The sequence below is a fragment of the Sinocyclocheilus rhinocerous genome, unplaced genomic scaffold (assembly GCF_001515625.1).
Source record: "Sinocyclocheilus rhinocerous isolate Xijiao unplaced genomic scaffold, SAMN03320098_v1.1 scaffold1785, whole genome shotgun sequence".
NCBI classification, from domain to species: Eukaryota; Metazoa; Chordata; class Actinopteri; order Cypriniformes; family Cyprinidae; genus Sinocyclocheilus; species Sinocyclocheilus rhinocerous.
Genome location: NW_015627538.1, coordinates 658,181 through 670,947, shown reverse-complemented (window position 1 = coordinate 670,947; position 12,767 = coordinate 658,181). Strand labels below are relative to the sequence as shown.

General features: G+C 37.3%; 1 protein-coding gene across 1 annotated transcript in view; it reads left to right on the top strand.

Moving 5' to 3' along the window:
* The window catches only part of LOC107729377 (cadherin-7-like), a 55,098-nt gene that overhangs the window by 3,292 nt on the left and 39,039 nt on the right, over nt 1–12,767 (top strand). The window contains exon 2 of the mRNA XM_016539857.1: nt 4,602–5,065. Within this exon, the coding sequence (XP_016395343.1) occupies nt 4,823–5,065 (243 nt within the window). The 5' untranslated portion in view covers nt 4,602–4,822. The remainder of the gene's footprint in view (nt 1–4,601; nt 5,066–12,767) is intronic.

Sequence of the window (12,767 nt, the reverse complement as noted above, 5' to 3'; positions counted from 1 at the left end):
CATTTCCCATGATGCTATATAGAAAATCGGAGACTTGTGAAGGAAATTGTGCCAAAAGAGCTCTGCATGGAAAACTCACTCCCATGAAGCACCATAAATGTCCTAATTGATCTCCCAAAATACTTAAACATTTGTATGTATGCATATTTCACAATAATCTTCAAATGTATTGTTTCTATAGATGCGATCAGCAACTTTAAATGAATCGTTTTATATTTCTCCATTCTTTTTAATTTGATTGTCATTTGCAGTGCTTCATAGGATTGTAGTTTTTCCATCACTAAAGCTGTTAAGTACACAGCCGTGTATCTTTGTATTTTTATATGGTTTTCAAATACTTTTTTGTGTCAAATAAAAGTCTATAATGTGATTCACCTTTTAGCTGGTTAGCTTGGTTAATAGACTCTATGGAAAAAATTAATGGGAAAAATACAAACAGAACAAATGCTGCTGAAAAGTGGTAGGCAGTAATGCACTCTATAGTGCATCAGTTCGTCAGTTATAAATTGAGTTAAATTCAGCTATTACCAACTCTACAGAAGGCAATAGTGTCATTATACAGCTCAAGTCAGTTCAATGTTGATTCAATTCAGTTCACTAACTGTGTAATTGTTGCAAAGGATTTGAGACTGTGACATGCTGCCCTCACATTAATTTCTGAAAAATCAGATGGTATTTCTTTGTGTGTTATGTTGTAACTTCCTATATATATTTTCCTTATAGGCTGGAACCTAAGCAATTTGGGCACATTTGAATAATGCTATGTCATGCAAACATGTCCTGAGATATTGCTTCAGACGCATCGCATTAAAAAAATCCCAGGGCTTGTTTCCTATGTCCTTGCTTGACGAGTTTTAATGCAAGCTTGATAAATGATCCATATCACCTTCCAGCTCTCTTTATTAGCCTGCGCTATGCTATAAGCATTCCACACTCAAAGCTCTTTTTATTTAGCAGTGGTGTCATGTAGCACTTCAATGAAACTATTCGAGGTCGGAGATAATTGAGACGTGTAGCGGATTATTTTGCCATAACTGTGCTTTCTTGATACCCGTCAGCCATTTTTGAAAACTTTTGTTGAATCTACTCAGTCAAACACATAGAGATCTAATCAGTTGCTAAGCACTTGTAATTCCCCTATAAAGTGAAGCTTATGATGGAGATTACAGGCTTTAGATGAGACTTTTCCCCACTGAGGGGTCCTGGCACTGTGGTCTTCTGAAGCAAAGTGCAAGACATTCTGTTCTCCTCCAGCAGCACTGGCGCTTTTGAGCTTGGAGGGAATAAAAGGAGGGAATGGATTCCCTGAGGGATGCTTTGTGATTTACTCTTCTGTTCACCTTCAGAGCCTTAGCTTCACGTATACTATTATTTGGCACAGTTACAGCATCTGTCATATAGCTTTAATGTCTCAGATGTGTTTAACACCTTTTATTTAAACCCTATATTACCATCAACATTTTTTAATAATGCTAATGCTTTAACACTTTCAAATAGCGTCATTGTTTGAAGCCCTTCTGAACCTGCATGAACTATCTTAATAAATCTTATGAACATGCTGCGATAATTGCGAGGTTTCGACTTGCCATGGACTCTAAACCCAATATGGGAGTTGTTCTGTCTGTAAAGCGTAGGTCAGATCTCATCTTTTCTCGGACAACGAGGGATTTCCGTGGAGATTTCGACATCCTCTTCAACATCAAAATAAGCTGTTGGGCCGTGAATCCTGCTGCTGTGGGTTTGAACTGCTGGAAGGACAGATTTCTCCAGAGAACGTATATATGTGCTCTATCCAAATCCCTTTTGAACTATTTTTTCCAGACTTGTAAGTGTTTGACTTTAAAAGGATGTTAGAAACACCTAAAAGGCTCTCTCGGACCGAGAAGCTCCAGGGACCCCTTAGGAGAAATTTGTGCCTGGAATTTTGTCACTTCAACTTAGAGTGCACACTTTTAAATTGAAGTTCTCCATTGCAATTTGGAGCATGAGGGTTTTTATACACTATAACAAATCCAGTGTCACTTACATAACGCAATTTTATGGTGTGGTGAGGCTTTGTAGTTCTTTGTAGCAGCTCTTAAGCTAGAGGTTGTAGGTTCAAACCCCAGATGGGGCCATTCACGAGCCACTGCCATTGTGCTCTAGAGCAAAGTGCTTAACCAACCCCGGTGTGAGTTTCAGACAGTACAAAAATACCGTAAGTTACATTGGATTGGAAAGTGACTGGAAAATAACTACTAAAGAACAATTTATTAGCATTCTTGTGATATACTGTATGATGATGACAAGCTGTGGGCCAATGACATGATGCTATTTTTTTTGTCTGGAACTATTAATTCTTTATTACAAAAACAAATTGTACAAATACAATTGCAAATTGTACAATTGCAGTTCATACATACATACCGGATACACAACAGCACTTCTATGAATTTCCAAATATATACATGTGTGTTTACTCTTCTGTTCACCTTCAGAGCCTTAGCTTCACGTATACTATTATTTGGCACAGTTACAGCATCTGTCATATAGCTTTAATGTCTCAGATGTGTTTAACACCTTTTATTTAAACCCTATATTACCATCAACATTTTTTAATAATGCTAATGCTTTAACACTTTCAAATAGCGTCATTGTTTGAAGCCCTTCTGAACCTGCATGAACTATCTTAATAAATCTTATGAACATGCTGCGATAATTGCGAGGTTTCGACTTGCCATGGACTCTAAACCCAATATGGGAGTTGTTCTGTCTGTAAAGCGTAGGTCAGATCTCATCTTTTCTCGGACAACGAGGGATTTCCGTGGAGATTTCGACATCCTCTTCAACATCAAAATAAGCTGTTGGGCCGTGAATCCTGCTGCTGTGGGTTTGAACTGCTGGAAGGACAGATTTCTCCAGAGAACGTATATATGTGCTCTATCCAAATCCCTTTTGAACTATTTTTTCCAGACTTGTAAGTGTTTGACTTTAAAAGGATGTTAGAAACACCTAAAAGGCTCTCTCGGACCGAGAAGCTCCAGGGACCCCTTAGGAGAAATTTGTGCCTGGAATTTTGTCACTTCAACTTAGAGTGCACACTTTTAAATTGAAGTTCTCCATTGCAATTTGGAGCATGAGGGTTTTTATACACTATAACAAATCCAGTGTCACTTACATAACGCAATTTTATGGTGTGGTGAGGCTTTGTAGTTCTTTGTAGCAGCTCTTAAGCTAGAGGTTGTAGGTTCAAACCCCAGATGGGGCCATTCACGAGCCACTGCCATTGTGCTCTAGAGCAAAGTGCTTAACCAACCCCGGTGTGAGTTTCAGACAGTACAAAAATACCGTAAGTTACATTGGATTGGAAAGTGACTGGAAAATAACTACTAAAGAACAATTTATTAGCATTCTTGTGATATACTGTATGATGATGACAAGCTGTGGGCCAATGACATGATGCTATTTTTTTTGTCTGGAACTATTAATTCTTTATTACAAAAACAAATTGTACAAATACAATTGCAAATTGTACAATTGCAGTTCATACATACATACCGGATACACAACAGCACTTCTATGAATTTCCAAATATATACATGTGTGTGTGTGTGTGTGTGTGTGTGTGTGTGTGTGTGTATGTATGTATGTACAGCTGCCCTCATAACATAATGAAGAAAAAGGTTCATTAAAACAGATTCTTGTAGCTTGGCATAAGCTTTTGTTATTTCTTTAAAAATGAAGGAAAATTCTTATCTGCTTATTAATATTTATTAACATTTTTATAACAAGACATGGATAGTTTAAGCTATAAAATATGATGTTAATTTATTACTTTTGTTTTAAAAAAGTCAACTCAATATATGTATAATATATTAAAATATTTTATTTATTTATTCATTCATTCATTCATTCATTCATTCATTTATTTTTTGGTATACTGAAAATGATTTAGATGTCTACACTTGCATTCAAGAAATACAGAAAATATGTTATTGAATTTTACTTGATGGTTAGACCACAACATTATTAGTCATTAAAACTTTTTTCTTGACAATGGTCTAAAGGTTTTTCAAAACCAAATAAAACCATCATGAATACAAAGTACATGTGTTTGAAACTGAATTTCTTTGGACACTTTTATTTGACATTGACCCATATGCTGTCTTGCATAAACCAAGTATGATAATGGAGCTACTCTTTCCTTTGTTGGAACTTGAGATGGTACATATTTGCTTTATTTCTCCAAACCTTTGCATTGGAGCTCTACCCTTCTCCCTCTGTCTGTGTCCCCCTCCCTTCCCGCTTCCCTTCAGCCCTAAGGATTAATGTGCTCCCCTTTCAGCAGCGCTGTCAAATACCCATCCAAAGGAAAGAGCTGCATGTCCGTTTTGCTCACCTGTAGCGCTCTGCCTGCACCTGCATCTCAGATGGCAACCTCTGAAATGCCAAAAGTCATGTTGTCTTAATCTGGGGTTCAAATGTGAAGTGGTATTATAAAAATGACAGTAAATCAAACCTGCATCTGTGCTGACAGACTCTCTTTTTGTTTATTTCTTTGACTCTTTTCGCTCTCTCTGATTTTCTTCAACCTCTCCCCCTGATGTCTGTTCTCACCACAGGTTTGAGAGCTTCAGCTACAATCATCGTTCATTCCTGTGGTCTTTCCCATCAATCACCGGTCAGACGGTCTGCTTTATCCCGCTACCCACGCCAGTGCTGAGGGTGGTGCACAATTTCCCAGGAGCCACCTTATAGCCTCAAGATCTTTGGTGCCTGTTCAATACGGAGGAGTGTATTTTTTATTTCCTTCTTTTTTTTTTACGTTCATCCTTTAATCCAAATGATGCACATAGGCTCTGCAGTGTGGACTGGACTGACTGTAATGACTATGTTGCTGTTAGCCCAGTGGGACGTGGGCTGCTGGGGGATGACTCTGAACTCTATCCCGCTCCACCCGGCTTCCCTCAGGCCCTTCAGAGCTAGTGTGGGTGCATCCCTTCAAAGACACAAGCGCAACTGGGTGTGGAACCAATTCTTCGTCCTGGAGGAGTACACGGGAGATGACCCTCTTTATGTTGGCAAGGTAAAGTGAAATTGCTCTGATATTTTATATGTATCAAGTGCACTGAGGTCATTTATTATGACAAATAGGGCTGAGTGAAAAAAGGGAAACACATAAAGGGAAACATATGAATAGTTCATTTGCAAAAACCGATAACTCTTTTTAAAATTTAAAAAATTTTCAAAAATCATGTTTTTTTTTTATCCTGCATTCCAATTAATATCAATCAAACTGCACTTGGGTTGTTTTGATGAAATAATAATCTAAAAAATACAGCTAACTAACACAATAAAACAATAAAAACATGATAAAACAATAAAATCATGATTTAAGAAAATTAATTAAAAAGTTATCTGTTTTTGCAAATAAACTCTTCATATAAATGTAGGAATTAGGAATTGAGTTCATAGTAATATTGAGCTCAATATTATAATACTGTAATAGTTTTCATCCTTTTGATGACGTTTGTTGATATATATATCTCACCCAGACCTAATGACATGTACATTTTCTATACTAAAACCTTGGCTTGCTGTGCTTGTTGTCATGATGTGGTGTTAGATCCTGCTTATGATTCGATCACAAGTGGTCAGATAAGGCACGCTGCAATTGATACTAAAACAACCTACCATTCAAAAGATTGTTTAATGTTTTTGAAAGAAGTCTCTTATGCTGACCAAGGCTGCATTTATTTGATACAAAAATACAGTAAAAACATCAATATTGTGAAATATTATTATAATTTAAAATATATTTTCTATTTTATTATATTTTAAGATGCAATTTATTCCTGTGATGGCAAAGCTGAATTTTCAGCAGCCATTTCTCTAGTCTTCAGAGTCACATGATCCTTCAGAGATCATTCTAATGCTGATTTGCTGCTCAAAAGCATTTCTTATTATTGTCAGTCTTGAAAACAGTTGTGTTGCCTAATATTTTTGTGGGAACCATGAGGCTTTTTAAAAATGATTCTTTGATGAATATTAATTCAAAAGCATTTTTTGAAATATAAATCTTTTGTTAGAAATGTCTTCACTGTCACTTTTGATCCACATAATGCATCCTTTCTGAATTAATTTCTTTCAGAAAAAATTACTATTTTTTATTATAATTTTATCTATTTTATTTATATAAAAATTACTATCTCTACACTTTTGAATGGTGGTGTCCATCTCATTTGACCACTTTTGGTCAGATATAGTGTGGTCACATTTCGATCACCTTCGAATGTAGTTGAAGTGGCACAATCTTAAAATGTTTGCACTTGCATTTAGCACTGACCCGTTCAGTGCCGCCACTCCCTATACGCAGAGTATTCAGTTTGCGTAGGTCACTAACTCCTAGGGGGGCACCATCCCAGTTGCTCAAAAAAAAACTTGACGCACCATTCCCCCATCCGCGCTCGCGACCGCTCGCACCTCATGTTTGCAGCTGAATGCAAATGATCATAATTGATGGATGGACTATGGACATCTATGCCCGTGACATCAGAAAGACATCAGCAATCCGGCGCAGAGAAAAGAAAAAGAAAGAAAAAAGGTGAAAACGAAGCCCGTGCATCACTTTCAGGCACATTCATAATCCTGTGAAACTTTTTTGGCTGTTGACTTTAATAACGTGTTTTAATGTTGGATATAATTTCACCATCACCAACGCATCTAATATTCTCTCTGAGTTTCCATGTTCCCTTACGAAAATTAGCCATGGTTTTAACACGAATAAAACCAAAAATCATCGTTCTTGTAGCCATGGTAACCGCAAATTAACCATGGTTTTGTTACTTCAAATAATAATTTGCAAAGAAGCATTAAGATAATATTTTTTGAGGTTATAAAAACAGACCTAAGCCAACAATAGCCTTTAAAATGACTTAAAATGCATTATATAAAAACAATGAGGCACTAATGAGTGGTTAATAACACTGTTAAAATACATAATGTAGGCTAATACAAAATAAACAATTTATGTACATTACATGTTATTACAAATGCCTGCAAAGGGAGCCAAAGGTCTGGTAATTGCTGCTGCTACACTTACAGGACAATCAAATCCTTGTTTAGGTTATTGGCCAAACATTTAATTCAAATATTCACTTAATCTTTAATTTTTGGCCAGCTTTTTGCTATAGATGACACAGCCTCAATTAGACAACTGTATTAATAAAGTCATAGCCATAGGTAACTGTCTAGAGCTACAATTGTAATTTCTGAATAATATTTTGACCCCTATAGGTGTTTTTTGTTTTTTTTACTTCCATAATATTTGAGGAAGGGGGGCACAACAATACAATCCTGCTTAGGGCACCCATTTGGCCAGCAGTGGCCCTGGACCCATTTCAAACAAATCACCAGAAATGAACCTGAATACCAGGTGTAAACAGGGTCTTAGATCTCATCCAGTGGTTGCCTGTTAACTGAGCTGACATGTTTATTTAGATAATGTACTTGGGGCGCCCAGAAGCCACTAGAGCTGTCCAGTCGCTCAGACTTATTTCTCTGGAGTGTCTGGCAAAGTCTTGTGCCTCAGCCGCACATGATTGCCGTTTCTGTTAAACATGTGATGCTGATTAAACATGACTAGCTATTGTGCATAGACTTCCCATACAGGGACCTTGCTAATAATTTTCATTTTAAAGAAGTCATATCATAAAGAATCCAATTATCCTTGATCTTTTGATATATGTGCTATGAAGATATACTCTAACAGAACTAAAACGCTTCTCTTTAGTCCATAAAAAAACATTTATTGAAATTGGAAGAGTAGAAAAGCTGCAAAGGCACATCAAAGTGAGCGAGAAAACTTGCCATTAAAAACTGAAATATGATGTTATGAATATAAAATGTAAACACTTTTGATTGTCACATTTGCTGAACTGATGTTTTGAAATAGCAGTGTTGTTTCAGCCAATTAGAAAGTGTTCCTTTTCATTAATGCCAAGTGAAATCACAAAATTGGCCTGCATATTTCCTACATGTGAATATTTGAATCAGTAATATAACTTTACTCTTAGGCTATTTTAAAAGCTTTGTCTGATATTCATTTTCAGACACTTCAAATGAAGGCACGGGAGAATGGAGGATGACGTATTCTGTCCAATCAATCTGGGCTTTTAAAGTGTTTTAGCCATCAATTCTCCTCGCATTAATGCCAGTGTGAGATGAACGTGTAGATTGATGCTTTGTTTGATCAAAACTGTTTGGCATGTGGATGATCATGTGTTTAATGAATATCACATGTAGCGTTTGATCAGACCTCTTTGATACAATGTGGATTTTATAATCATACTTTGAGCTACAGTATAAATGAGCCACACAAAGAGGGGAAAAAAGTATTGTCACAATAGGAAGCATCTTTTCTTTTACAGTGGTGTGAAAAAGTTTTTGCCCCCTTCCTGTTTTTTTAATTGTTTGCATATTTGTCACACTTAAAAGAGTCAGATCATCAAACTAATTTTATTATTTATGTATGTGTTTTGAAGGGGGGGGACATGGGGTAATGTCCTGAAAAGTCACCTTCTCCTTGTAATACCTATGTCATACCCTTGTCATTATACAAATTTATGTCCTCATTTGTCACAAAAACGCGGACACACACACACACACACACACACACACACACCTCTCTACCATCACACACTCAAACCCTGACAGCCAGGTTGAAACTTATTAGATTTTGGCTCATCTCCAATTCACTCTAGCCGGAGGGATCCGGGCAAAAGAGAAGTGACTGAACTCAAATGTTTCCCCCGCACTGAATGATGATCAGCGGAGTAATGTACAGTATGGGGTTGCCTATCTCTCAATCTTCCCATAGGAAAGAAAAGCTGCAAATGAAATCTCTCAAAGCTCTCAGATGTTTCACCTGGACTGTAAAGAGATTTTTATTTCTCAGATTAATTTCAGAGAAAAAAGCCTTAATTTTATAGCTTTAAACTCTTGTTATATGTCAACATCTGACAGATTTGTGACTTCCTTTAATTCCTTTTATTTTAAGGAATTCTAGAAGAAACATCTGAGACAAAGTTCATTAGGCAGAACTGAGAACTCCATTAAGAGCAACCTCTGAGCAATAACATTTTCCTCTTGGTTTCTCTTTTAAATTTCTTTATCTTTTGAGTCTCAAGTGCTGAATGTATTCTGTATGATGGTCGTTGGCTGACTGCTTGTTCTTCTTTCTTGGCTTTTATGTAGACATCCATCCTTTGATCACTAGTGAGCATGAAAGATGGCCTTATTCATCAGGATAAGGGTAGCATAATACAGACATAAAAGACAGGGTCCTCACAAACAACTTACCATGAGATCTTATTGACCGTTTTCATATTCTCTTTCTTTTTTTGCTTATGCCCCTTTTCATGGTATTAACAGCAAAACAATAAAGATATGAGTAGTGGTTGACCGAGATGGGTTTTTTTCATGACTGATGCTGATATCCAGGGGGCAGGAAAGCTGATATGTTGATTTATATTTACATATTTTATGTTAATACTAGGGCTGTCAACGTTAACGCGTTAACGCATGCGATTAATTTTACAATCCATAATGCGTTAAAATAATTTAACGCAAAATTACTGAAGCACAATTTCTATTCTAACCCCAGTAAGCGAATGCATTCAAACAATCCGTCCAAAATAGCGCTAATATAAAGGAAACCAGGCTCATTACATCAGAGTTTACAGAGAGAACAGAGACTCGTGTTGCGCTTTCAGTGAATTATTAATTCCAATGTGTTTCGCTTTTAAACACGAGCTCTGGGGTGTGATTAATTAGATAAAAAATTTTAATCTATTGACAGCCCTAGTTAATACATATTTTATTAATTGTAATTAAATTATTATATGTACACAAAGTTGCTGAATGAGCTCATATTTTACAGAATTTAATTTTAAACTATTTTAATATAAATTAAATAGCCAATAAATAAATACAATCTATATTATTTTAAGAATATACCCTACTAGACAAAATTACCAATTAGTTACATCTCAAAAGCTCATTTATTCAGCAAGAACTTGGCATTATATTGACCAAAAGTGACAGTAAAGTTTCTAATATTACTAAAGATACAATTCTATTTCAAATAAATGCTGTTCTTTTTAAATTTCTATTCATCAAAGAATCCTGCCAAAAAGTATCACAGTTTCCACAAAAATGTTAAGCAGCACAGCTGTTTTCAACATTGATAATAATAAGAAATATTTCTTACCAAATCAGCATATCAGAATGATTCTAAAGGATCATGTGACACTGAAGACTGGAGTAATGGCTGCTGAAAATTCAGTCTTGTCATCACAGGAATAAATTACTCTTTAAAATACATTTTACGGTAACATTTAGCAGTTTTACTAGTTTTACTCTATTTTTTTATTAAATAAATGCAAATAAATGCCTTGTTGAGCATAACTGAATTCTTTCAAAAACATAATACATTTTACTGACCCCAAACATTTGAACAGTAGTTTATAGACACTAGTGTTTATGTACCACAATTACACAATTGAATAGCTGTCATATTCTTGAGGTTTTTGCTAGCCAAGGTCTAGTTTTGAGGCAAGTAGAAGAGCAAGAGATGAAGTTTGGGACCTACACCTTTTGTCTATGTTCAACACACAGTTTTATGCATACTGCAAAAACATATCATGAAAATGTTACATACAAGGTAGATATTTACACTGGTAGGCGTAAGTTGTGTGTTGATTATTCTGACCTTTTGACCCTGCCCTAACAGTGAGCAGAGACTAAACCCTGTCAGCAACAGTTGGCTTGATGATACCATAAACCTCTAACAACCTCATTTTTATGTTCATGCAGAAAGTTGAAAGATGTGGAATGCTCTCATATACATGAGACAAACACACTTTCCAGGCCGAAATTTGAGACTCCAGGCTGATTGAAGGACTTTGATGCTTCCAGAGAGTAAAAGAGAAGAACCCTTTGAAGCAATTTTCACATCACTGATCTCCATCATATACACAATCTTGTCATTTACATCATTGTTTTTTTTTTGGCTTCAAACACTCTTTGCAGGAAACATAAGAAACCTTTCATTTCCGTCTCTAATCAACACTTGAAATAACATTTTCTGCTCTTGGTTTTATGCTTTATCGATTGTCTCTCACTTGCAATTCATGCTGGAAAACAAGATTTTTTTGTTACTCTGAACAAAGAGCAGAGAAGCGAACAGAGAGGCTTATTCTCAACCAAACATGCGGTCGAACATACCGAAGACCAATCTGCCCACCCGTTATTATCTGCGAAATTATACCAGAATTAATTTAATGAATATGTCTTTGCCATCTTGATATCGTACCATCAGCGACTGGGATTATTGCCCATGGTGACCTCTTTGCAGCCTGATGAATATGGATATGATAGGTCCAGCTTGAATAAAATGCTCAAACGAGAGGGATGTCAAAGAGAGCGTGATGAATAATGCATATCCGTGTCTCCGGGGTGAGTTCAGTAATATCAACAATTATTAGAAATGACCCCAGTGTCTCCACTGAAAGTACACATTCATTACAGCACTTCCATGCGAGTTCACTTCGGAATAAGCATAAACAAGTGTCCGATGTCATTAATAGTTCCGTCGCACTAAGTTACCTGGACTTGTATCCCGCTATGCAATTAAAAGTCTCGCCTCTGGTTCAGAATCACAGGAATGCATCTCTGATAATCCGCCATACTGTATCAAGGCCTCTCAGCTGCTTGCTGTCCTCCCATTCCTGTATTTGAGCTTCATAAGGTGTGCAGGGCCCGTCGGTTTGAATCCCTCAGCTGGGCGTTGAATGTCCGATCAGATTCTGCCTATATTCACTGAGTGCGCCAAAGAAAAAGGCTTTGAATTCAGCCTTAATTGGTGGGGGATCCTTTGATGGTGCAGTCTGTGTAACAGCACAAGGGGGGGGGAGAGCATTCCCAGGCCGACTTCCATCGCAGCCCATTTGCATTTCCTTTTTCCTAGCCTGCCAAAAACAACTCATAGCTCACCTTCTAAATGCGCACTTAATGAGAAGCAGACCAGGAGTGCCGCCGTAACCCCGCGGTGAGGATGAGATCCACACTTCTCTCCCCTTCTGGCCACCGGGAAGCTTTTCGTCAGCCAGGCTGAGCAAATTAAACGCGCCCTCCATCGCACCCACCCTCCCACCACATCAATGATTTGCGCAAACTGAATTAAACAAAATGAAACAGAAGAGAAAGAGCTCTTTTCATGTTGCGGATCAACAAGCGTTCCCCAAATCCTCTTTGGAGTGATTTCTAACATATGCTGGGTAATTAAATGCAGCGCTGGAGAAGATGGGCCGCTTTTCATCTGCTTCCAGTCCGTACTGGTCCATGCCATGGCCATTTGTCATCAGTGCTGATGAAAGTCATTGGGTTGGCAGTCACGGCCCGGGCTCCGGTGCCAACCTTGCGAGTGCGTGTGCATGTGCGCGCATATACGCTCGCTGAGTGGGGGCTTGCACCTGAACGCCCACAAATGGAGATGGTGAAGAAAGTGAATCATGTCTTTTCAGATAATTAAGGCTGAGGGCATTGAGGGTGTCTAGTCACAGAGGCACTTTTTAATAGAATCCGGCTGAGTCTTTCTCATATGGAGAGTAATATGAGTTGACACCACTGAATCTAATGACAGGGAATAAGGAATCCTCTACAATAAGGCCGAGATGTGGCTTGCACTTCCTCGGTGAAGAGCAGCTCAGCAACACAATAAAATACCA